The sequence below is a fragment of the Taeniopygia guttata genome, chromosome 1A (assembly GCF_048771995.1).
Source record: "Taeniopygia guttata chromosome 1A, bTaeGut7.mat, whole genome shotgun sequence".
NCBI lineage: Eukaryota > Metazoa > Chordata > Aves > Passeriformes > Estrildidae > Taeniopygia > Taeniopygia guttata.
In genome coordinates, this window is record NC_133025.1 from 48,244,039 (window position 1) to 48,270,740 (window position 26,702).

The following is a 26,702-nucleotide window of genomic DNA, read 5'->3' on the forward strand; positions in this document are numbered from 1 at the left end:
CAACGGGGCCCATTCAGTTCTCACTTCTGCAAGGAGAGCAAACACTGGTGCAGGAGCTCAGCAGCCGCTAAACAGGGCAGAGAATACTTTCCTCTCTTCGACACATCTTGAAGTTCAGGTACTCCAAACTCTGGGTGTGAGGGTGAGAGTGGTGGCATGATGTCTGGTATGTGGCAGTGCTCCAGGCACAGCATGGGCACTGAGTTTAGGGACATTAGATTTGTGGGATTGGGCAGTGGGTGTTCAGGAGAGGGCTGCCCCAGTGTGTCTGTGTGTGGGCTGCAGCAGGACTCTAGATGGGGTGACAGCAGGAGAGCAGTGTTGGTGTATGGGACCACAGGTGATGATGAGCTACAGCATGTGCACTACAGTGTCTCCACAAATCGAAGCCTTGTAGACCTTACTGATGCTATCTCAGAGCTTAGGAGGATGTATTGGTCATATCTGCAGCCTGCTGCCTCCTCTGTGTTTTTCCCAGCCTTGGCCGCTCTCTGGTACCTTCACTCCAGGGGCTCACTCCTGTCCAGCCAAAACCAACCTCTCCTTCCTGCAGCTAAACAGAGGAGTTCTATTCCAAACACTGCTATGAATAGCTTAGGAGGGAAGCAGGGAGCTTGCAGGGTGGAAGGTAGATGATCAGGATAGTGGAGACACGGGACATTTGCCATTTAGGTAGCAGCTCAGAAGTCTAATCACATTCTCTGGATGGCTACACCTTCTTGCCTTACAAAAAGAATTGCAGGAGAGATAGTGATAGCTTAATATCTTAAGTTAGTGATATTTGAAGAAAATGCAGGAGTGGGGTGGGTGTCTGTTTCAAGGCAGCTCCTTGTGAGTGACTTGGTATCTGTGACCTTCGCTTTTCATTCCAAGAATTCCTCTTCTCTTTTTTTTAATCTTCCTCCTTTATAACTTGTGAAATCATAGTGTGAGAGGAAGAGAAAGTGAGACCTGACCCACTAGGTGATAGCAGCAGCCCTCTTGGCACATGGGGTTGCAAGCAGGTGATGCTGTTTGGGGATGCATGGGAGCCTCACCTCCCTCCTGGCCTTACATATGTCTCTCCCCAGCCACAGGTGCCCTCCACCATGGGGCCATCCTGGGGACTCCTCCTGCTTGCAGTGGCCTTGGGGGTAACAGCTGCCGCCCGCTGCCCTGCACCCTGTGTCTGCGATAACCTCCGTGCCTATGTCCTGTGTGTCAATGGGAGCATGACTGCCATTCCTGACGCCATCCCAGAGGTGGGGAAGGGGAAGAAAGGTCAAGGGATGGAGAGAGAAGATAGGTATGGCAGCCCTTTGGTAATTAGGTGTTTTATTTGTGTGACTGACAGCTCACCAGAAAACTAGACCTTCGGGGCAACAGTTTCATGGTCATCCCAGCAGGAGCCTTCCTTGCTACCCCCTACCTGACACACTTAGACCTGCAGCGCTGCAAGGTGGAGAGGCTGGAGGAAGGGGCTTTCCGGGGTCTGGGGAGGCTTGTCTACCTCAACCTGGCCTCCAATGGTATAGCCCTCCTCTACCAGGAGTCCCTGGATGGGCTCTTCTCCCTCCAGCAGCTCATTCTGGAGGGGAATCGCATTGAGGAGATACAGCCGGGTGCTTTTGGCCATCTGAGGTCCCTCACTGTCCTTGACCTGAGGGCAAATGCCTTGGTCTACCTCCCAGACATGGTCTTCCAGGGTTTGCAGGTTCTTAGATGGCTCCGGCTGTCTCACAATGTCCTCCATGTGCTGGGCAGTGAGGCCTTTGCTGCTCTGCCTGCCCTACGCAGGCTGAGCCTGGACCACAATGAGCTGCAGGCACTGCCTGGCGAGGCCCTGGCCAGGTTGGATGGGGCTACCCGGCTAGACCTGGGCCACAACCCCATCACCTATGTGGCCGAGGAAGCCCTGGCCATGGCCTCGCTGAGCCACCTCTTCCTGGACCATGCCTCCCTTCAGGATGTGGCACCCAATGCCTTTGCCCGCAGTCCCCAACTCCGTATTCTGGACCTCCAAGAAAACCAGCTGCAGGGGCTGCCACCCCTGGCTGGGGCAGAGAGGCTTGTAAGAGTCAGCCTGGACGGGAACCCTCTTCTCTGCTCCTGCCTCCTGCGCCCCTTCCACAAGTGGCTGACAAGGGCACGAGTGCACGCTGAGGGTGCCTGTACTGCACCCCCTGCCCTCCGTGGCCGGTCCCTCAACTCCCTGAAGTCCCCTGAGATGAGATGCAGTCAACTCTGGCCAGCCCCTAGCACCACTGCACCACCAGAGCAGCCACATTCAGGCAGCAGCAGGCAGTGCCCCTGGGGATGTCTCTGCTCCCCTGATTTCCATCATGGGTCCTGTGAGAATAGGGACCTCCGGGAGATCCCTCGGGACTTCCCTGAGGACACCCGCCTTCTCGACTTGCGCCGAAACCCCTTCATGACAGTGCCACCGGATGCCTTCCCTGGCCTGAAGGAGCTGGTGTCGCTCCACCTACAGAGGTGCAGCATCAGGGAGCTGCACCCTGGGGCGCTCCGGGGCCTGGCAAGCCTGATCTACCTATACCTCACTGACAACCACCTCTCCACTTTGGCAGCTGCTGCCTTTGAGGGGGCCCCACAGCTGGCCTACCTCGACCTGGACCACAACGCCTTCACCCATGTGCCCGCAGGCACCTTCCAGCTCTTGCCGAACCTCATCTCCCTCCACCTGCAGCACAACGCCATTGGGGAACTGGTAGAGGGTGACTTGGCTGGAGCCAGGGGGCTCCGCTGGCTTTACCTAGCTGGGAATGCCATCAGGCACATTGCCCCAGCTGCCCTGGCTCCCACCAAGATGCTGGAAAAGCTGCAGCTGGAGGGAAACCACTTGTCAGAAGTGCCCACAGCAGCCCTGGGGGGCCTGCCTACCCTGAGTGAGTTGAAGTTGTCCCGAAACCCCATCAAGCACATGGGGGACAGTGTCTTCCTGCCAGTGGCCTCCAGCCTGCAGCACCTCTACCTGGACAACATGGGCCTGGAGTGGGTGAGTGTGTTATGGGACTCCCAAGGGGCAGTGGCATCACAAGGGCATATTACAGGTTACACTGCCGAGGGCTGGTGACCCCTATAGGGTCATCCAAACAGACATCCTTGAATTCCCAATCCTTCAGGAGATGTTCCATAGCATGGCTGGGAAGCCAGCTATCTTCAGCCTCAGGTGTAGCATTCCCTTGCTTCAACCTTGCTCCTGGATCCCTTGGGAGAAGCTTACTCCCTCCAGTCCTGAAATACCCAATTTCAGCAGGGTCCAGACTATTCCCTAAATCACCTCCTTCCCACACCTCTGTCCAGATTTCTCTTTCTCTTATTACAGGCTGTCCTGCAGGCCTCTCCACTGCTATTATCCTGAATATTTCCATTCTCTCAAGGAAGTGGTGTTAGCAACACCCTCATAATAACTGTATTTTAACAGCACCCAGGGATCACTCTGAGACCTCCTGCATGTGATCTTCTTTCTAAGAAGACTAACAGGAGTCTAACAAGTTCCAAAATGTGATTGAAACTGCTCAAATTAATTAACAGTTCCTCCTGTTTGAAGCAGCTCTTTTGTGGGGCCACCAGCTTCAGGATAGGTTGTCAGACCCCCCAAGATGATCAGAAGTGCAGGGGCAGGGATCTGTTCCTCTGCCTTGATCAGCATGCTCCTGACATACCCTTCTTCCATTGCAGATTTCTCCCCATGCCTTCACTGGCCTCGGTTCCAAGATCAGAAGCCTCTACCTGGAGAGCAACAAAATGAGTAACATACCCGACATGAGCAACTTCACGGGGTTGGAGATCCTCAACCTGCATGATGTGCCTTTCCACTGTGACTGCCAGCTCCTTCCGCTGAGCAGGTGAGTGCCACAATGGGGGAGCAGCCCCACGGATCTGCCTGGGGGCAGCTGGACCTCCTATGATGAAGGCACAAACTCACAGCACACTGGCCATTTCTGGTCTTTTCCCGTGGTGGCGAGATGTAGCGCACACCTGTGTGCAAGGATGGAAGTTGCCTGGGCTTTCTGGGCATTAGGTAAAGCAGCCACAAGCTGGGGCAGGCAAATATTGAGATATTCAGAGGTCACCCAGATTACCTGGCCTTACTTTGAAGTGATCATCCACTTATGGGCATAGACTTTTGCCCTTTGTTTCACACTTCCTCATTTTTTTCCCTGATCTTCTACCACATTTCCAGGTGGATCAACAAACTCAACCTCTGTGTAGGGGCCACCTGTGCTTCCCCTCCAGAAGCCCAGGGGCTGAAGGTGAAGCTCTCCACCACTTTCCAATCTTGTCTTGACTGGGGACAAGGTGAGGCTGCAGAAACCAATCCTAACAAGACTAAGGCTGCAAGCAAGACCAACAAGAAAAAGAGGTCGGCAAAATCTCCAGCCAGAGGCTTCAGTAAGAACAGAGCTTAGGGCTTCTTAAGGTGTGTAGGACATATGCTGGAGACAACAAGGCAATACCTACAGTCTGGCTAGAGCAGTTTTTCTAGACTTTTCCCCACCATGTAGACATGAATATTGCCCAAGTTGCACAGGAGAGCCTGGTGCCACCAAAACAATGTTGATTTGCCAAAGATGCAGGGTCTGGTTTTGCAGGACACAGAGGCATATTCCATAGAGTCTGCAGCATGCTTTGGTGATGCAAAGAATGAAGCCAGATACTTACTTCTTCTTTCAAAGGCTTCCACCAGCCATGTGGAAAAGCTGTTATCTAGAAATTTAATTTTGTTTTTTGAAGAGCACTTTCACAGCTGCCAAAATTATAGAAGAACCCAGAGTGGGACTGGAACCAGCACCACCCAGTAAGGTCCTGCAACAGCACAAATCTTACACTATAAAGCTTAAAAATTATTAGTGAAAATGTTGCCTTAATTCCCAGCAGTTCCTCAGAATTAAAACATATGAACATGGAAGCCTTTTTATTTCCTGCAGAATTCAGTCAGTGATCTGTAAGTGATCCCATGATAATTATGTGCTCAACCTATTCCCCATGACTTCATAGGCTGGGATGCCAGAACTCAGAAGTTTGCTTAAATTGAAAAGGCTCTGAAAGATATATGTACAGATAAAGATATGTTTTGACTAACTCCTGATTTTGGTGGCCTGGAAAGCAATATGCAAGCCTTGGGCCTCTTCCTGAAGTTGGTCACAGGGCTTTAAGGTTCTGATTGTAGACCAAATTTACAGTACAACTGTTAAAAAAATTAAAAACTCAAACCATACTCCAAGTCCTCTGCAATTCTGGGTTCAAAAGCAAGAAATTACAGATGTAGACACATAGTGCAGATGATTATCTGGTTTTGAGGCTGGTGCCATGGAGAAGGTTTTGGCTTTTGTGACAATGGTGTGTGATTTAATGATTCGATGGATGGGATCCATCTGTCTATAAAGGGTAAGAGAATCTTTGGCAGCAGCCTGCCTGATTTGGTGAGATGGGCCTTAAACTAAAGAACTCTGTGTAGGTAAGGTCCAAAATCCCATGGCTTCCTCTGGGTCAGTACATCACACCAATTAGTGCAGTGAAAGATGTTCCTTGACTGTCCTTTACAGTAAGCATCAAAGAGCTATCACCGAAGGTGTTTATGGTTGTGTGTGAATCCTCCTAAACTCGTTCTTGGGTTATGCAATTGATTAAACCAGATGTGAGTGGGACAATTTCAGGTTTTTCCCTGGAAAGCTGTGGGATGGTATGAAAAGTTTAGAAGGACAGGGTCATAGTGTCCCTCTGCAGGTGACTTAAAGAGGTAGCAGACATAGGGGAGCACACTCGGAGTCTTACAGAGGTGAGCCAGGGACTCCTGAGGTAACAGGGATACCATGCCAACAGGGATACCAGCAGGGAAATATCTCAAAGGAATTAAGGGCTGTTCCTCTGGGAAGGTGATGCAGCCAACAGTCTGGCCAAGGTGCCTTTACACCAAAGCACAGAGGATGGGCAATAAACCAAAGGAGGGGCTGGATGCCACCGTGCTGCTGGAAAGTTAAGATCCTGCTGCCATTTTCTGAAACTTGGTGGGACAAACTGTGCGACTGAAGTGTGACTATCAATGGCTATGGGCTATTCAGAAGAGACAGAAGGGAGGGAGAGGTGGAGGGGCTGCCCTCTATGTCAAGAGGTGCACTGAGTGTGAAGAGCTGTTTAGAACAGCCATGAACAGCTTGAAAGACTGTGGTTAAAATCAGACTCCGAGGCAAAAAAAGGAACCTTGTGGCCAGGGTCTGCTACAGCTGCCTGACCAAGGGGAGCCTATTGAGGAAGACTTCTTGCCCCAACTACAGAAGGCATCATGCTCACAAGCTCCAGTCCTGCTGGAGGACTTCAGCCACCTTGACATCTACTGGGAAAGTACCAAGGTAAACTGCAGGCAATCCAGGAGACTCCTGCATGGAAGATGGCTTCTTGAGCCAGGTGGATTTCTGTAAAGTTTTTGACACAGTCCCCCACAACTATTCCTTCCCAAATGGAGTGATGGATTCCATGGGTGGACTGTTTGGTGGATTAGGAATTGTTTTGATGGTTGCCTGCAGAGGGTGAGGGTAGTGGTCAACAGCTGAGAGTCCCAATGGGCATCAGTTATCAGTGGTGTCCCTCAGGGGTCTGTACTGGGACCAGTGTTTTTTAATGTCTTCATTACTGACACACAGAAAAGGATCAGGTCACCCTTAGCAAGTTTGCAGATAGCACCAAGTTGATTGGTACTCTTCATTCACCTGAAGAATGGGATGCCAGACATAGGGATCTAAATAGACTCAAAAGCGAGCACATGGGAATCTCAAGAGGTTTGATCAGACTCAGTGCAAGGTGCTGCACGTGGATTGGGGCAAACCCCAGTATCAACAGAAGCTGGGGGATGAAGGGATCAATAGCACTCCTGCCAAGCACTTGGGGATACAGGTGGATGAGAGGCTGGACATGACCCCACAATGTGCACTCACAGCACAGAAAGTCAATCAAGCATCAACAGATGAGTGAAAGCATCAAAAGCAGCATGGTCAGCAGAATGAGGGAGGGGATTCTCCCCCTCAGCTCTGGTGAGACCACACCTGCAGTTCTCCATCCAGCTCTGGGGTTCTCTGCTCAAAAAAGGATAGACCTGTTGGAGCAAGTCTAGAGGAGGCCACCAAAATGATTAATGGGATGGAGCACCTCTCCTATGAGGAAATGTTGATATAGTTGGGATTGTTCATTCTAGAAAAGAGAAGGCTTCAAGGTAACCTAACTGCAGTCTTCTGATACCTGAAGGGACCATATAGACAAGATCATTTACAAGAGCATGTAGTGACAGCACAAGAAGGAATGGGTTTAAACTGAAAGACAGTAGTTTTAGATAATGTATTAGGAAAAAAATCTTTACTGTGAGGGTGGTGACGCACTAGCACAGGCTGACCAGGAAAGTTGTGGATTCTTCATCCCTGGAAGTGTTCAAGGCTAGGTCGGATGGGGCTCTGGGTAACATGGTCTAGTGGAAGATGTCCCTGCCCATAGCAGGGGTATTGAAACTAGATGAGGATCTTGAGATCTTTATGGGCCTCTTCCAACCCAAACCATTCTATGATTTTATGAAAAAAGGTCTCACTTCTTCAGCAGGCATCATAATCCCTTTTTGTTTCTTTACCTCTTTCCATTCTTCTTGTTCTGATTTTCTTGGGGTTCGCAGCACTTAGACCAAAGAGCACAGCACCCAAGTCCTACAGGAGCAGCTCCTCTCCTAATATGTCCTGCAACCATCATGTTGGACAGCAGCTTGTCCCCTCCAGCCAAAGCTAAGAACCCAAACTAACCTTTTGTGCTCTAGCAGCCTCTTTCCCTGTTTCAAGCTCCTGATCCAAAAGGCGCCTTTAAAATCAGGCTATGCACAACTACCAGCCTAACAGCCACCATGGTCATGCTCCGCAGCACACCTGCAGTCTTTCTGCTGTTTCCTAGGGCTTAATATTACATGTCTGGGAGAAGTTTTTTTGCACACCAGGAGAGCAGAGTTATGATTCCATAGGGTAGTCTGCTTTAAAAAAGGAAGGCCCTTTTGGTCCTCTGTTTCTCATTGCCAGGACCTTCCCTAAAGTGCCACAGGGTGAAGCTGCTGGCCACAGGAAAGGTGCAGAATGCTCCAGATCAGTCTGTGTCCTCCTGCTTTATGCTGCTGATGGGAACGGGAAGCTCTGTCTCTCCAAATTCTGCATCTGAAGGGTCAATGGTTTCTTCTTTCACCCGTACAGCAATGACTAGCAAGAGACAAAAAGAGAGAGGGGAAAATAAGTAAATAAAATGTTGACTAGTATTACCTGCAGCACCTCCAAACCAGCTCTGTCCATGCAGGTACTCAAAATGCCCCAGGCCCTAGAGCCAACCCACTTCCTGAGGGTACCTCACCACACGCAGCCCTTTCATGCCACTGCAAATCTATCCATGGTCACAGCAGCAATCAGAATGGGACTAAACCCAGGCAGCATTCAGCTGCTGGCTCCCAAGAACAACTCCTAAGGAAGAAAAAGTGGATGTCATCCATTTCCAATCTGCCTGAGTTCACACAGGGGAACTTAAACGAACAGGAGGGACCTTCATGACTCTCCAATCCCCATGTGCACAAGCCACCTCACCCACCCTCCTTCCCCCTACCTACTAGGGCTGGCAAGTGACCCAGCTGCTCTTCTGCTGGGACCACAGTATGAGGCTGTGTTCACATGCTGCAACAGCCCTTATGGGGATTGGGATGTAACAGCCACCTCTGACATATCAACTTTGTCTCTCCTCCCTGACCTCACACAACCAGACCATTCAGCAGGACAGACAGGCCCTCAACAGGCATTAGTAGCATTGAGATTTTGAGTATTACTGGTCCCACCAAACCTTCTTGGGAGGTAAACCTTTCCAGGGAAAGCAAGGAAACGCTTTCTTCTACTCTCCAGCATGTCTCTGGAGAAGTACAGAAAGACCTTTGACATGCTGCTGCCTTTTCCTGCCTGGAGATGCCCAACACTTATTGGCCAAGAACGTGTATGGATGTAGCTGCAAGGCAGAATAACTCATTCCCTTACTCTCATCAGGTGCTGGCTCTGGCAAAGTCTGGCTGGCAGCTTTTGCTTCTCGTTTTGAGTTCATGGCAGAAGACTTCTTGACAGTCTGCTTGACACTGCGGGCTTTGGCAGGTAACTTTTTTCCTTAACAAAGAGATAACAGAGTATAAGCAAAAGTGTATTTCTTTTCCCCTGGAAAATCAGCAACCCTGCTCCTCTGAGAAACCACAGGCCAGGGACCAGCACAACTGAGCAGAAAGCTACATGGTCATTAGCTGCCAACTGGTTATGCAACAGAAATGGCCTACTGGAGAAAAATTCTATAGTCATCATCTCAAAATATGCTCCTTCGTGTTCTCCTTCATTAAAGGCAAGGCATCTGTTTAACTTCCAGGGAGCAGGTCCTCTTGGAATCAGTGTGGAGTCAGCTTTGCTTACCTGTCTGAGTCTAGTCCTAGGCAATGAGCATATTTGCTGCAAGGCGCAGACACTGTAACCATAAAATTATTCTGGTTTTTAGCTGGCCATTTTATTTACGTTGAAAATCTTTATATTCTTTAGATGTCCTTTCCTCTCCACCCCCCAGGAAGGAATTTCTTGTCTGTCTACATGATTTGCCACATCTACTGCAACAATGACAGCAACAATGATAAGATGAAACAATAAAAGTATTTCTACCGGCCTCTTCAGCCATCTTAAGGCTTTCTTTCCCTAGTAAAAAGCAAGGTTGCTCTCCAGCTACCATCCAGCTGCAGCAAACATCTCCCTCCAACCATGGACACAGTAGTGACAGCAGCACAACCTCACACCTGGAAGCAAGTGCCATATATACCTTAGCCAACAGAAAACAGACTGCAAAACAGATCCTTCCCATACAGAGCTCTCTGCACTTTAGGAAATAGGGCAGGTAAGAAGGGTGAAGCTGTGTTGGTAAACCCACAGCTGACTGAGGGCATCCACAGCAAGACAAGGCCTCTCTCTCCTGCTCTGATGGGACATGGACAGGGTTCCTCTAACTGGGCCCAGCCTGTGAGCGAGCGGGAGGGCACTAATCAAACATCACTCACTCTTCTTTCCATAGGGTTTCTTCCTCTTCTTGGGCACCTCCTTGGCCTTCGCTGGAGTTGTGGGCTCTGTCATGGAGACGAGAGGGAAACGAAAGCCAAGTCCCATAACCAGTAGGTAACTGGGATGAAGTGACATAAGAGAGAAACAGATATACCCATCCCCCCAAGCCAAAGCCCTCTTCCCAAGACAACCAGCTGAGGGGAAAGAAAGGCTCTAGTGCAGTTTCTGTCTGTGCTTCCAGGTGAGGGCCCAGAGCATCAGGCTAGGGCAGCACAGGGGAGAGAGGCCCAGTATAGACTTGGTAGGGGCAGTAAAGAAACAAGATTTGTAGTTTGAGACAAAAAGGAAAATATCCACATAGGTGAGGCAGTGGCCTCCCAGTGACAAGGGAAAGAATGAACTCTTGAGAGGATCCTCTTACCTTTTACAGACAGAGCCAAAGAGTTGATGAGAAAAGGGAGCATGGGTCAAGCTCCTGCTGCTATCTGGCTAAGGTTATAGCTATGCTTAATAAAAGGGAGATGTGTGGGGATAGGACCACCTGGAACTCTACGCAACTTCCTCAGGAGCAATTAATTCTCTCTTGGTGTGGGGACACTGAGCCAATCTCAAAACTCAGGCAGTTTTCTCCCCATCAGACTCCTCCCTCTGCCAGCTGCTAGAATGTGGCAACAGAGGAAGGTTTATGGTAGTCGGTGCAAATCAAGGAGGCCATTTCCTTCTTCCTACAAGGCCCAAAACTCAAAGGAGGCACTCACAGAGCAGGAGGAAGGAAATCTTTATCTCTAGCATTAGAAACCACAGTAAAATCTACACTCACCTGGAGTCACTGGTGGTTGAAGCTGGTAGCCTGTCAGCTCACACCACCCCACAGGATAAATGTCTGGAGACTCGCAGTCCACCCACTGGTCATACTCATTGTCCCAGCCATCAAAATGGATGCTAAGGAGACGCTGGACTACACGCTTCACCGTGGCCACACAGATGAGCCGGGGTTCCATCAGGTCCACTGCCTCCACCTTCATGCCTGCCTTGAAGCCATGGTTGGGACAGTCCTGGGTGCATAAAAATTAAAAAATGAAAAAAGAAAAGCCAAGGGCCATTTCACTCAGTCCAAACCTGTACCTGGCCAATACCACTCTCACACAGGCTGGCCTCCAGCCTAAAGCAATGGTGTTAGTTGACACGGAAAAAGAATCTTTTTTTCGGAATGGTCAATTTGGATATTGATTAATTGAAAGTAAACACGCTTCTGAGAACACAGAGGGGTTAAAAACAGAATTCTCAGGAGAACTCGCTCTCTTTGGTTCTGGTCAGCGTGCAGTGCAGGTTCTCCCCTGCCCAGCCGTGGCTGGGTGGGGGAGGGGAAAAGCCATGTGGCATTCAGAGGCAGGCCTAAGGGTGGAGGGACTAGAACTGGGCTGGTCCCCTGCAGATGGAAGGGTGGAGAAATCTGGGATGTTTCTGTTCCCACCCTAGAGTCTCTCTCTCTGAGAGAGAGAGAGAGAGAGAGACAGAGACAGAGACAGAGAGAGAGAGACAACAGCAGTTTTGTCAACAGTTCACCGCGGGGAAGGAGTGGGGGGGGGGGGTCTGTAAGGTGCCCAGCCACCTGTGGGAGTTGGAGAATCTGGGCAGCGAGCCATCTTTGGGAGTCGTGACTTTTAATTTTTCCTGAAAAATGAACGCTTTGTAAAATATTACTCTTTCTTGATTCAAAGAAAAGAGAGATAGCCTGGGATTTGAGATTGCGAGAGAAAGAAGGTTGGGGGGAGATGATGGAGTGGCTTTTGGCTAGACTTTTTCTTAATAGCCACAGACTGAACTGATCTTCTCCTCTAAGAGAGACTGAATTTTAGGAAGATGTTGGTGACCTAAAGAGACCATGCTTCAGGTAGGAAAAAGACAGAAGTAGAGCAAACAGAAAAAAGTTAAGGAAGTTTGTGGTAGTGCCCCCTGTTTTCAGAGAAGAAGAGAAGAAAATCTCTGTTCTTAGACTTTCAGCCCCAGAGGAAAATTGGGGGGACTGTGGTCCCAAAAATGAAAAACTGAACTGTTAGTTTTTTCTCATCTTGGAAGGACATCCTTGAAAAGAAAAATCTTAAAAGCAGTCTGTCCATCCATGCATTGGTGGTGAGAGCACTGTGCATAGAAAGGAGAGGGTCATCATTAGCAAATTTTTTTGTCCAGGCAGTGCCATGTGTGACATGGAAGCACAGGATGTAACAGCTATGTTTCTTGTGGGGTCTGTAGCAAAGGAGGGGTTCCTCTCTCCCTCAATAGACTGAGTATCATTGTCTAGAGGGTAGAAACCTGATTGGGGTCCAGGTTGTGTCTCACTGTAGTTTGTTAGAGTTGGGTGGTGGGAAGAAGAATGCTTTAAAAAGTTTTTATTTTAAATTTTGTGTAGTTTTTTTCCTTCTTTTTCCTTTTATAGTAGTATAATAGTAGTAGCTTAATAAAGTTTTTTTCCCCTGTTATTAAGCTTTAGCTTGCTTTGCTCTGTTCTCAATCACATTTCACAGCATTCAATTAAAAAATTGCATTTTCATAAGGGCACTGGCATTGTGCCAGTGTCAAACCATGACAAGCAAGCAGACAACAAGCCCATAGATCCAAAAACAGATCCAAGGCCAGCTGTTTCCTCAGTCAATTTCAGCCCAGCCTTTAATGGGGGGAGCAGCGGTTCAGGAACATATAGTCAAACAATTACCTGACATACCCCATGGGAATCAGAATAACCACCATAGGCCCACATACTGCAGCAGTTTTGTTGATGTAAAGCAGCTCCCCACTCTCCACCCAACATGCCAACCACATATCCACAGGCAATGAGCAATGCAGAGCCCACCAGGAGCATGGAGCTCACAGAAACACTAGAGAATCACAGGTGACCCACAAAAGACAGGATACTGATGCCCCAACTTGGAGAGCCTTTGCGCTCTCCTTAAAGTGCTGTCTGTAAGCAAACTGCAGCCCACTAGAGACTGCATATATTGTGTATACTGTGTATTGTCTGTCCTGACTTCAGGAAGACTTTTGACACTGTCTGCCATAAGAACTTCATAGAGAAGATGACTGAACAATACAGGCTGGGTGCGGATGCAGCAAGATAGACTGAAAACTGGCTGAAAGACTGGGCCAAGAGGATGGTTATTAGTGGCATGAAGTCTAGTTGGATCCACTCCTCTTGAACATCTTAATTAATTATCCGTATGACATGTCAGTATCATGTCAAACCAAGCAAGCTTGCTTGTGGTAGAAAAGTGGGAGGAGAGACAGAATGTACTAGATGGTTCTGCTGCCCTCCAGAGGCACCTTGACAAGCTGGAATCCCTTATCTGTGGAGGAAGAACCCCAGGCACCAGCAGAAGCTAGGGGCAGTCTGACTAGAAAGCAGTGTGGCAGAAAAAGGCCTGGGAATCCCAGTGGACATGAAGATGAACATGGGCCAGGGATGTGTCCTTGGGACAAAGAAGGCTAATGGTAAGCTGTTTTCAGCAGATCAGTGGAAATGACCCTTCCCCTCTGCTTGGCACTGAGAAGGCCATACCTGAATTGTTCCCTGGTACAAAGGAGACATAGTGGAGAGAATCCAGCAAAGGGCCAGGAAGATGATGAGGGAACGGGAGCATCTTTTGTAAGAGGAAAGGCTGACAGTTGTGACTGTTCATCCTGGAGGAGAAAAGGCTCAGGGATACCTTATTTATGTATATAAATGCCTAAAATGAGGGTGCAAAGATGGAGCCAGATTCCTCTCAGTGTCTCCCAGTGCCTGGACCAGAGTCAACAGGTACAAACTGGAGACATGGAGTCATGAGTGCCAACACATGAGGTTGCCCACATGGTTGTGGAGTCTCCGTCCATCTGTACATGGTCCTGAGCAATCTGCTACAGGTTACCCTGTTGTAGCAGGGGTGTTGGACAAGAAGTCACTTCCATCTCAGTGATCTGTTGACAGCCAGAGTTATTGCACACCTCCTTGCTTACTCCAAGCATCCCTACACATTGTTTCTTCCTGGCAGCACTCACTGTGTTGAAGAGCCGTGATGGAGCAGGTCTTGATTTGGTCTCTTCTAGGTAACGCTCCCAGCTGAATGTCTTTGCTTCGTGCCCTGCAGAAGGAAGAAACACTAAGAGGTAAACAGGCAGTCACTGAGTAGACCAGGTAACACAAAAGGCAGAGTAGGCATGAAGGAGGCATAGTAACTGGTTGCAGAGCAGGTCAATGAACCAGCATGTACAGCCTGATCTTGGATATGAACCTAGTGCATGGATTCCATGGGACTCCAGCACCTCTCTCTGCAGGCAAATACAGAAAAGTGCAAGTTGCAGCTCTGAAGATCTGGGTCAGCCATAGACCCAGACCACAGAGAAAGGGGAGGACCAGGAGCAAGTAGGAAGTAGTATGTTCAAAACACACCACTTAGACGTATCTTTCTTTCTCCCAGCAGCAGGAACACCAAATGAAGATGGAACAGCACTGCACAAAAATGCTGCAACACAGAAATTCAGAGCAATCCTTTTTGGGTATGGCTAGATGAGGCAGCAAAAATACTACTAGGGTGATTATCTCCTACAACTTTGAAGAAATACGTCAGATCTATTCAAAGAGAATAGAGATGACTGTGGACAATTAAGCACTGAGTCCCGCAGCAATGGCTCTACTTTTCCCTTCCCACCCTCCCTGTCCTTTAAAAGCTTTTATTCTATTCAGTTTGGGGATCATACATCTCTGCCACTGATCTACCAGGAGCTAACCAAGACTTGGTATATGGGCAAAGCTCAAATAGCCTGGCTCTCTGAACTAGCAGTCTACCTGAAAAACAAGCTGATTGGGACCTTGTTTTGATTTATCTGAACCTGACCCCTCTCAGAAACACATCCCCCCTGAAATTCTGCATGCAGGTTTGTACCACAGGGTAGAGTCCAAATCTCACTTTTTGGTGGAGTCAGTTCAATGTTGTTCCTCTTACAGAAGTTGGCAGGGAAGATGGCGTGTGAGGACGCATGATAGCAGAACCAGTCAGAGCCATCATCAGATGTTGCTCCATCAATGCTGATCATGAGGTACCCATCCAAGAGAACCTGAGATGGGAGTGAACGCATGAGTGTAGAGCTCTACCTGCTCTAAAGCCTCTCCTCCTTGCAGAAAATTCTCTCAAAAGTCCCCACATATCAATCACAATTTCCACTAGATAGTAAAATTTAATGTTATATGACCCAGGCTTCTCCTAGTATGTTAGTCAACACCAGCTAACCCCCAAAGTAGCAAGTTCTGCAGGACTGGGACCAACACTAAGAACCTTGTGAAAGGACTATGTGAAAAGCCTTAAATGGTCAGGTGTTGTGGTTCGAATTTATTTTATTGATTCCTTGTTAAGTGGCTCATTCTGTTGTACCATATTCTCCCCAAGTTAGTTTATCCCTGGGTTTTACCTGCCATCAAAGCTGTCCCTCATGCCATTCCCCTCCTTGTTCCAGCTCTTTCCCGGCCTGTCATGGCAACCCAGCCCCTTTTGTTCCCGAATCTTCTCTGCTACTGTAACCTCAGGCCAATTCTGGACTGCAACACCCTTTTGGAAGTCCCTAACTCCTGGAAGCCCCATTGGTCCACGTGACCTATCCTCTCCACCCTCCTACTCCAATTAGCCATAGACACTTGATGTAATTCCCTCACTCCTCCCCTGAGGATTCCCTATTGGTTAGCTGTTTGTATCCACCCCCCAATTTGTATCTGTACAAAACTCCTTGCACAGGAGTGCCCTGGGCTCTTTGTTTCTGATCCCTTTTCTTGGAATAAACCCTTCCTTGTGGATCCTCAAGACTGAGAGCCTCCTTCTTTCTCCCCTTCCTGGTTCCCGTTGAGGTTTGTGTCTGGCATCATAGAGCAAGTGGCTCTAAAGGTTCTGCCTCTGGTAAATCCCCATACTGAGGCAGTTCCTCACTCCTGGCGTAATGCCAGTGCTCTAAGAGCTAGCCCAGGCTCCAGTAACAGAGCAGTCGGGAACTGCTAACACCTCATTAGCAGCCCAGAAACCATCTCCACCAGCCAGATCATGAATTTGTTGCTGGCTAAAAGGATAGGAGCTCCACCCTCAGATTTGCTACTTCATACAACAAGACTTGTCCCATCCTGTCACTCACTGATTAGTGCCTACCAAAGGTGACAGGCATGCCTGTCCCAAATTCTTCCATTTCCAAACCATGGCTGAAGGGAATATTCTACAGACACAAGCAGCTCTTGCAGCATCGCACTGCCAAACTCTAAGTGTCAAAGTCCTTAGCTTGGGTTCTGTGAGGGCAAACAGCTTCTTGAGGAAACAGGAAAAGCCCAGATGAATGCTATATTTTCAACGTTCAACACACTTTGCTGAGGAAACCTGGGCAAGGAATTTAGTTTTCAACACTAGCACAAGAGTAGCACTCACAACCACCTCATCAAGAGAGACTGAAGGTGACACGTCTATCCTCATGTCATTGCCCACATGGAAGTCACTTCACAACTCTTCCCATTCTTTTCCTTTCTCTATGCACTCTCAGAACTGGAGAACAAATCTTCCCCACTGCATGCCCAAGGGTAGAAAGAGGGTGGTTGCCAGTCATACACACTGGGCACTAGCTTGGCAGACCAAGCATGCTCATCTTCATGCTGTCTGTTTAAGTACATGGATAACAGTTCATCGGACCTCTGATGCAACCCCCCAGTTCCCTAATTCCCTCCACACAACACCATCCACTTCTCTTGACAGCCCTCTCTTGTCCCCCATGCAAAATCCTACCTGGTCTTATTAATTTGAAAAGACCTGAGGAGAAGCTGCCTTATCCCAAGCAAACATAGCAGACCACCTTAGGCTCACTGAACTTACCTTGCAAACAGTGGCCACACAGATGTTGCCCAGATTCAGGGGGTCAATGGCTTCCAGTTTCATACCTCGCTCAAACCATCCACCTTCAGAATAGACAGCTCGTACCTAAGGAAGACTCTGGTATACCATGTGCTGCCAGGAGTATGGGACAGTCCCATACTGACACCCAGCACAGCAAGTGCAAATAGGATTAGAACTTCTTCACTTGGCTCAGCTTGGGAGGGGTAAGCAAAAGTATTACAAGAAATACAAAGAGGCAGCCAAACCAACACTATGTTTGTGTCAGCAACCTATCGCCATGGCTCTGGTCAGTCAGAGAGCCAAGCCCAACTGCTGCTCCACAACAAAGCAAATCTCCTTCTCATCTCCATCCTTACCAGCAATCTGGTCTCTCCTATGTAATCCTCTTCCCTCTCCAACTCAAAGCTCCCTTGCTTGCCCTTTGAATGAGTGCCTCAATCTGTCACTGTCCTTTAATTCTTTCAGCTTTCTAGTTTGACCTGCTCCTTCTTAACAACAGCCTTGACACCCCAAAGACCTTACTGCCCTTAGGTATAAGAAAGACCACCCTCAACAACGCACATGGCCACATGTATGCCCAAGCAAGGAAGTGCTATCACTGCTTCCTTCTTTGTGACACCCACAGAAAGGCAGACTTGTCCTACCTTCTTAAACAGATAGGGCACAGCATCACAGTAAATCTTCCGGAAGGTGGGATGGTTTGCCATGTCGTTACGTTTTTCTTCTGTGAGGAATGGAAGAAACACAGACAGGTAAAAAATCTGCAGCAACTGCAGTAAAAAAACAGGAAAAATAATACCCAGTCTGTGAGAGCTTAGCTGCTATAAACCCCCTCAATATCAGACCATTTACTAAAAAGGTCAGTCCCTCTACACTTATAAAATGGGCTGTGATGAAGGGCTTGCTCAAAAACAGATGGCTCAGCTTCCTGAGTACTACTGATAACACGTGCAGCTGAAGTCACCAGGGAGAGGCAGCAAGGAATGGAGAGACAACCAAAAGGATCAGCAGAGCTCAAGTCTTGCTTTTTTCTTTGTCTTTTACTTTGCCAGTGTAAGCCAAGCAACAATTCTTCTTGGTCTAGAAAAACACAACCTGATGGCATCCAGTGTTACAGAAGCCAGCATGAATTTCCTCAAAAAGACTGTAAGCATCTGTCACATTGCAAAGTCTGCATTCTCACGCTAAGGGGACAGCCTGCCTGCTTCAGGTAGGAAACCCTACAGTCCCCCATTCTGACTTGTGATCACAGGGCTTTTATCTTATCCAGATAAAAAGTCAGCAGACATAAAACTAAGCAGACTTCACCTGTTAGGTCTTGGGGCAACTGTCTCACTCCCATCATGTCAAGACTGGTGTCAACAGAAGGGTGCAGGCAGTTCCCAGCAAATGAGAAGATGGCTGCAGTGGCCTGATCCTTACCTGTCTTCTTTATGTCATGGCCAACTCTTCGTGACCAGCCCACAGGATGGATGAGGGGACTCCACATGTGGCACCAGAAGTCATCATCACTGTCTCCATCCTCATAGAGGAGTCTCAGTCTGCCCCCAATCACTGTGTCCACCACTGCCATACGTGTCTGAGACACATGGTTCTTATCCACCACCTCGACCCGCATACCCTGCCGGAACGGGTACTTCATGCTCTCTGCCATCTGGCAACAACCAACAGAGGAAGTGAGATCAACCACAGTTCTTCAAACACTTCAGAGAACAGCTTTCCCCACAGACATGCACTGCCCAAAGCTGACTAGGAAGTAATTCATAGGAGTGGGTTCTTTGGGGGGACAGGTAGTTGGCAGTTCCAGACATGACAGTGTGGTTGGGCACCACCACACTGTGTGAATGTTCTCAGTGAGATTCTGTTCATGGGGAACTGAGTAAGGAATTGTGTGTGCCTTTTCAGTCATGAAAGAGATCACAAGGGTTTTGAGGCTGCAAATTAGTTCCCAAAGTGCAACAGGATTTTCAGTTGACTTCAAAAGAGGTCAAGTTCTTATTTTCACCTTTTTATTCTGATCAGAGGTTGAGCTACATGATCTATCTCCCAAATCCACATCCAAAGCCAGTTACTCTGCAGACTGGCCCAAAGGCACAGTGGGGTCACTGGCTGCTTTCTGACTTTTTCTGAGACCTTTAGTTTGCTCATGCAGCCTTGTCCTACTCATCCACAAATGCCCAGTGGTGTTTATAGAACCCCTGACATTTTCGAACTGTGATCCCAAGATGCTAAGCAGCAACTAGGAAACACAAAATAGATACCCAAACCAGCCTACATTTGAATCCAACTTTTAAGCTAAGGTCCCTTCCCCTTCTACTTCCTGTTTATTAGGTGGGAGTGGAGATGCTAAGGGGAGAAAGAAAAGCAATGTGTGTTTCCTTCCACCATTTCCCTTTCAGCTACAAGCTGAGGCCCAGGAACAAGCAGCTACAACCACCTTCTAAACTTTCTGAGAAGTAAGATCGGAAGCACTAACTACATCTAGATCTCCAGCTCAGTGTCACCACTTACCTTGCACACAAAAAAACCTATCACCTGCCTTCCTGTCTGCTGTCTCTAGGACTGTCTTCCTTATCTGCCATTTCCAGAGCTCCTAGCCACAGGAGATCCTCTTCCTGCTAACAAGGTGTAATCTCAGTGCAGGCTACACAAAAACAATCATGAGAGCTATAGCGATGCCAAGGCCATGGTACTTAAAGGAAGCCTGTGCCCTTCTCACTCTTTGCAGGCTGCTTTGCTACCAACACTGAAGGCAAAGCTTTTTGACCCTCAGAGCTATTTCCTGGCACTGAAACAGGGCAGGGAAATGCCAGGCTGGAGCTGCACTAGCCTCGCCCTTCAGCAAAATGCCAAACCTCATCCCCAGTATTTCCCAGCAGACTACATGACAACAGCTTTTAAAGCCTGCCTATGACCCAAAGCAGAAACTGTTGTACAGAGAGGGCACAGAGGCTGTGCTTCTATTACCCACAGCATCATGACAGGTTTATTAGGAGCATGTGGAAGCACTGACTGCCCCTGCCCAGGTTTCAAAGCACACAAAAGTTGCACAGATCAGAACCAGAAGAGACATACTGAGCACATGTCTTGACTTCAGCTTCATTTCCCCCATGCAAAATGACAGCTTCCCATGGTTACCTTTATGTGGAAATCCACTGGGATGGTCCTAGCTCCCACCAGTTTTTTCATGAGGTAACTTCTCCAGTCAGTGTACTTGGCATGGATAGCTACATTTGAGCAGGAAAAAAAGTCCATCTTTATGACCAAAATAATTACAGCACCACACCTTTCATCTCTCTGACAGCCCATAAGCACTAAAAGGCCTTCTTCACACTCAGATTCTGTACTCTGTTTTGCCAGCTTGCCCCCACATCTGGCTGAAGGGATCACCATGACAGAATGAACTGGGCCAAGCAGACACTCAACTCCACTGATCTAGATGAGGAAGTGGTAGAGCAAAACACTTGAGCCATACCAAGCAAATCTCAGCTTGCCAGAATTCCACTAAAGTGGCATGCCTCTCTGAACTGCTAGCTGTGCAGGAACTGGAGTCACTGCACTTACCAGAGATGTAGGATTTAGGACCAAAACGTTCCCTCAAATTTTAAGTCTAGCCACCATGTGGATTAGAAGGAGGAAAAGCCACCTGCATTAGCTCCCACAGGTCTGACATCAGCTCTGCATGCAGCATCCTCAGGTCAATAATAGGGAGATGCAGAGGGAGCAATCCAAGCAGTCTCAAGCTTCCCAAACTCAAACTGCTGCTTGTAACTAAGCACAAATGGAGCTGTAGTCCTACATGCAGTGGGAACACCTGTTCCTCTGTGCTAGGCATAATCCAAACCTTCTCCATGCCCAGGTATATGCTGAGCCCTTTTGCCCCAAACTCACTTTGTGGTGGTACCAGGATTTTGCTGTTGATGGCACACCAGCCAATGGGGTGAATATCCACTGTGCCCAAATTACACCAGAAGTCATGACCAGCATCATTCTCAAAGCCCTCATATCGCAGAAGGGCCCTGTATCCTGCCAGGACAGAGCAGACAAACAAAGGCATTAGAGGCCAAGAATTCGGCACCACAGGCTTAGTACCCATAGCATGGCCTTCAGCTCTCTGCACAGGTTCCTGGAGCATCTCAAGCAACTATTCCTGCAAAATTACAAGCAACCAGAAGAAGAACAGTGCTGGTTTCCCCTGACTCCTGCACCATGGTATTTCCTGTTGCAAAATCTCTCAGCAGTTGTAGCGCTCCAAAGAGCTGCTCTTTTGCTTGACCAGCTACCCTCAGCTCTCTAAAGTTTCCCTCAGAGCTTAGCTGTACCCAGCTGTCAAAGATTACTTTGGAGACTTACCTACAATCTGGATGACAGATGCAATCCAGTACACACGACTCGGAAGCACAGCATCACTGTTCAGCACTTCCACTTTCATACCTTTCACCACATCATCCCACTGATCAAAGAGCGGCACCTGAAAGATTGAGGCAGCCGTGTTGGGAGAGGGATGTGGAGATCAGAGCAGGGTTTAGGCCCTTCTAGCTTTCAGAGACATGTCTTAGGCAGCTACACTTTCACCTTAGACACAGGCTTGCATGCCTTACCCCTCCTAGATTTGCCAACATCTTGAAATACAGTTAAACTGTCCCAAACATCTCACTGGGATGTTCACTGAGGATCCCAAAAGGCAGTATACCATATAGCAATACTTAACTGTTTCACTGCCAGATGTCCTATTATTCCAAAGTATCTACTGCCATTCCTCTATGGCAAACCTAACAATGAGGATACCTAACATGTGTGCCTGACCTATCCTCAAGAAAAAGGAAATGTTTTCAGTATTATCAGACTACAATTCAAAAGGAATATAACAAGTCTTATAAAAATTGGACATGTTGGAGGTACAGCTACTGTCAGGCTCACATAAACTGAATTCCTCTCTGCACATCATCCTGGGCTGTACTCAGCCATACAAAATTAGCTTCCCACTATCATCCCCAGTCAGAACTAATTCTGTTTCCAGTTAGCACTGAGCCATTACTACTGGTGCCTGGAAAATATAACAGATCTTCCCAACAATGTTAGAGTCAATATAAAAGCAAAACTTTACTTGAAAGCTTTCAGATACACAATATGGCAAAAATTACATGTGGTATTGTAATTCTACAGTTTTTATAAGATTAGTCAATTAGTGTACTTAGCATTTACTGACAAGTTAAAATGTTAGTTGGTTAGGTAATAATTCCTGGGGTTCTGACCCACTGGAAGCAGTTCAGAGGTTTCTTTTGCCCCATTTTTGCTATGTCTGGTTCAGATTCTGGTTGGAAAACAGAATGTCCTTGTAGTTGGTTGTGTTCTTGGAATAAGACTACAATATTTCTGGATGTGTTTATAAGATTAGCTTATTGTACCTACATAGGGAAGAAAACCAGGAAAAATACTAGAAGCTACAGCCATGCTTTAGCAATCTACAAAGCTACAAATACATGAAAAACATAAAAACCTAAAAATCACATGCATCACTAGCACCAGGGTTTCTACCACGTCCCCCTCTGCTTCCTTCCCCCAAAACTCCTGGACCCTTTGTGAGACTCCCATTCTCAGCTGCAACAAACCCCAACTTCTTTTCTTGCATCACCTGATCTCAATAACGCCCTGCTGGGCCTCTAATCACCACCTGTCACAGGAGCACAGGGGGGCCCCATGCATATGACATGCCCTGCGTGCCCTGGCATACACAGCGAAGTAGAACTCACGTGTTTGAAGCAACTGACAGGAGCTGCCTTGTAGCCATGCTCCTGCAGGTACTTTCCCCAGTCAAAGCCCAGGACGAGTGCTACAAGCAGACAAGAGAAAAGAAAATCAGATAAGATGACAGAACAGCTACAGAGATCAGTTACCTCTGGACTACAGCCTGCAGCCTTCAGGCACTAGGACACAACACACAGGGATTATGCATTCCACTGCATTTTCTCTGGTGGGAAACTAGACCCTATGTGAGTGCAAGGTCACTAACCACCACATGAGGCAAAATATATTATTCATGAATATTTACTGTCACTTGCTTTTGGAGGAGCAGAAAGTGCAATAAAAGTGGTCAAGTCCAGCCCAGGGCTAAAGCACTCCAAGGAGAGTGCATTCTTTCAGGGTTAAACCACTTCACATTTTTCGTCTCAGCAGCAACACTGCAGGGTCCTATCAGCACCACTTGTTTCCCCAGAGGTTGCTGGGAAAATCAGATACTAAATTGAGAGATTAATCCCACAGTCACTCCTGGTTGCAGGCTGCAGCTCTGCTCCAGCAGCAGACTGCTCAGGGATCACTCCCTGCTGCTGCCATGCCCCAGCACTCCCCTTTTCCCTAACACAGTAAGTTGCTACTCCTTCAGCTGCAGTGACTGGTTTTTGCTCAAAGTGATCAGTGAGTGACTCGGGGCAACTATGAGGAGTGGGGCAGCAAATGGCTGGGAGAAACAGGACACCTTTAAGTCACCTTTGCCAGCAGAAGTCAGTACCTCATGGAACCAGGACCATAGAGCTAACACTCCAGGTTAAGTCATACGAGGAGTGAGGATGAGGCTACAATAGTGGATGGGCAGGAAGAGGAAAAAAGACATGCCCCGTGTTCTGCCAGCTTGTGTCAGAGCAATCCACACACATCGTACAAAAAAGTGTACCAGAGAGGAAGAGGAGGACTTCAGAGTTTATATCCCTCAAAGTCTCCCCATTCTTTCACTTCAGCAGCTGCACCTCCTCACACCTCATTTACACTCACCATCCTGACCTGTCAGTGTTCCATCTGCCAACTGTCCCGTGCCCTGTGAATGGAGGAAGGCCCCGATCTTAGCTGACCAGGATGCCTTGTGCAGAACTTTAGCTTTCTTTGTTGGTGGTTTCCCCTATAAAAGAAGGATGATTAGAAACATTAATGGCACAGGAGACTAAGCCACTCTCTGGAACTGGGCATACATCTCTTCCCTGGGACAATTTTCAGTCTACTACAGTATTTATTAAAACTCCTAGGAACAAGAAACAGCAGGTAAAATACATGTGTGTCCTTTCTCAGCTCTTAGGGAACACCATCTTTAAGTTGTCATGCCTTCTCTGGGGACTTCAGGAAGGAAGAACAAGCCACTGGGACTGTCAGTCTGATATTCAATTAAAGAGCAACCCTACATAAAGGCAGATCCTGCTCCATCCCCAGTAAATCTCACCGAATTATAGACTCTCTCTGAAGAGCTGGAAATGTGCCTTCCTAAAGTTCAGAAGCATGACTTTACTCCTTAGCTGACCTATATTCCTCAAGATTGGAAATTCCACCAATGCACGACCACTGCAGCTAGAGTCACTGCCTCCAGTCTTGACATCTCCAATTACTTCACTTACCTTGGTGACCATCAACTCTACTGTTGCATTCTCTCTGCTACAGCTGTCTATTCCCTGGCTTAAGAAATTATCCCACATACATTCCGGGAGTCTCATGGATTACCTACAGCCTGCCATGCTACTTTCTGTAGGTATAGGAGTGGTTGAAGTTCCCCAGCATGACATAAGCCTGTGACCATGATGGAGCCAGAGAGCCAGCTGGAAAAGTTTTAACGCACCTGCAGTCTGGCCAGGATGCTGGCCTTTTTGGAATTTGAGGAGTAGCTTCTGGAGCAGGAGACGCTGCAGAAACGTTTAGTCTTGGAGAAGAAAGCCTCCCTGGTGCCCACAATCCCACACATTTCGCACACAGCTGCAAGAAGGAAGGCCAAAAACGTGAGGATTTGGCAGAGTCAATGCACCACAATGACAGAGCTGAGACCAGCTAACCATGATTATACAGCGCAGATCCCCCACATAGCCCAATAAATGCAGTCTGAATCCAAAGCTGCTCCCAAAGCATCCCCAAGGTGCAGCCACACACCTTTTACTGCCCCTGAACATGCTTCAGGCAGCACAGGCAGTACCTGGCTCGGAGCCATTTTCTTCTGTGAGCCGGCCTGTGGATGGCTGGTGCATCGGAGATGTTGAAAGCTCTCCAGCTTCCCGGTCTGCCACCTCATCATCGCTAGACTCCTCCAGACAGGAGCTGCTATCACTGCCCATGCTGCTGTTGTAGCACGTGAGGCTGTCATAGCCCCCAAAAATGTCCAATTCATCATCCACCTCCTCATCATCACCTTCCTCCTCCACCCGCTCCAAAGATGAAGTTTTGTGGCAGAAGGCAGACACCATCTAGAAAAAGAGCCAATTTGCTTTAAAATCAACATTTTACACCCCACTGCACGACAAACCTGCCTTTGCTGCTGGAGGAGGCCTTCTTGGGCCAGCGAGTGGCCTCAAGGCAGGCAAGGAATCCACATAACAACCACAAATGCGGGACTCTGAACTGCCTTCCCCCAAACAGATCCCTTTACTGGTATTCAACATGCTGCATTCTGCTTCCCAAGAGAAAAGTGCCACAGGGCTGTTGCTAGATAAAAAGAATCTTGAGGAACATAGAAAATACAGGGCAAAGCGCTGCCTTGCTGATGAAGGACAGATGAGGCTGTGTCCTTCCCAGCAATGTTCCTCTCAATGTAGTTGCACAGCATAGCAGCGCAGAGACCATCACAGTAAAGCCAGCACAGACTTCCACAATGGAGCACAGGCTGCACGTTCCTGCCACCACAGCTCACAAGACCAGCACAGCCTGGAAGTCAGCAGGACCAACTCAGTCCTGGAGACAGTTCATGTCCTCTGAAAACTACACAGTCCACAGCTGACCTCGGTTCAGAAACTACACCAGCAGGATAGCAGAACGTTTGCTATAGGTTTTTGTCTAAATCCAGATGCCTCCACAGCTAAACATCTTCACTGGCTCTTTGTAGTTGCTGTTACAGCAGGAGAGCTGCAAGGCAAAGACTGAACAAAGAGCACAGAAAAACAGTGTTTCAGACTAGAAGAATCTTGAACCAGGCTCCAAATAAGCATAAAGGAAACTAGGAAAATCTGTTAGCAACTCATGAAGGAGCAGCAAAAACTCAGCATAAGCACAAGAAGTGATGGAAGAGAAAGGCAGATTCAAACAGCTGCAGGAGGATACCATTGTTCCTCCAAGTGGGCAACAACAAAAGATCAGCAGAAAGCCTATCACCTTCCAGTGCTAAATTCCCTCTGACCCCTGGCTCTAGCTGTCATTATAGACACGTGGACAGGAAGATCAGACTTCACTCACTGCTGTCTACCCGCATCCTCCCTGGCTTTCACACAAAACAGATCCAAGGTTCCCAGGTTACTCCCTGAACAAAGAGTTGCTGTCCTGCAGATCCAGGCCCTCAGATAGCATTCCTGATGTCTGAAAGGCCTGAACTCTAAAAAAAGAAATATTTTCATCGCCTTCTAGTCCCTGTGTGGGTGCATTTTACACCAGCTCGTAGGACGTGAGCACCATTGCATCGTTACTCTTCCACAACAGGCGAGCGAAACTTGCGGATATTGTTACAAGCCCCCAGGGCTGCCAAGCAAAGGCAGCATCACCCGGAGCCTCCTCGGCAAGCTGAGGGGGACGCGGGGGCCCATCGCGTCGGGATCAGAAGGACCCGCCGCCGTCCCCAGGAGCAACCCAGCCGGGGCCCCAGAGGAGCCGCCGCCGTGTCCCGCTCACCTCCCGCCGGTCCCGCTCCATGGCCCCCGGGACGCCGCCAGCCCGCCTCACGCGCCTGGAGAGCGTGCCCCGCGAGCTGTGCGTCTGATTGGCGAGAGCAGCG

General features: G+C 48.3%; 2 protein-coding genes across 4 annotated transcripts; one reads left to right on the forward strand and one right to left on the reverse strand.

The window, feature by feature from the left end:
* CHADL (chondroadherin like) lies at nucleotides 1–4,560 on the forward strand. Its single transcript, XM_072923371.1, has 5 exons — nucleotides 1–118; nucleotides 1,071–1,241; nucleotides 1,334–2,995; nucleotides 3,682–3,848; nucleotides 4,187–4,560. Exons 2-5 carry the CDS (start codon nucleotides 1,089–1,091, stop codon nucleotides 4,410–4,412), a joined length of 2,208 nt encoding a protein of 735 aa, XP_072779472.1. The 5' UTR covers nucleotides 1–118; nucleotides 1,071–1,088; the 3' UTR covers nucleotides 4,413–4,560.
* A 2,757-nt stretch (nucleotides 4,561–7,317) lies between these two features.
* L3MBTL2 (L3MBTL histone methyl-lysine binding protein 2) lies at nucleotides 7,318–26,702 on the reverse strand. 3 transcript variants are annotated; one of them, XM_030263692.4, is made up of 17 exons: nucleotides 26,600–26,702; nucleotides 24,921–25,188; nucleotides 24,573–24,706; nucleotides 23,744–23,867; nucleotides 22,726–22,805; nucleotides 21,326–21,443; nucleotides 20,864–20,998; nucleotides 20,111–20,199; nucleotides 18,395–18,626; nucleotides 17,617–17,696; nucleotides 16,952–17,056; nucleotides 15,023–15,170; nucleotides 14,115–14,197; nucleotides 10,903–11,137; nucleotides 10,082–10,147; nucleotides 9,036–9,158; nucleotides 7,318–8,222 (listed from the first exon to the last, which is right to left on the reverse strand). In XM_030263692.4, the coding sequence occupies exons 1-17, from the start codon at nucleotides 26,618–26,620 to the stop codon at nucleotides 8,113–8,115; spliced, it is 2,151 nt and encodes a 716-aa protein (XP_030119552.4). In that variant the 5' UTR covers nucleotides 26,621–26,702; the 3' UTR covers nucleotides 7,318–8,112. The 3 variants fall into 3 exon arrangements, with proteins under 3 accessions (XP_030119552.4, XP_072779474.1, XP_072779473.1); XM_072923372.1 differs by having other exon boundaries at nucleotides 7,980–8,222; nucleotides 23,753–23,867; XM_072923373.1 differs by lacking the exon at nucleotides 10,082–10,147.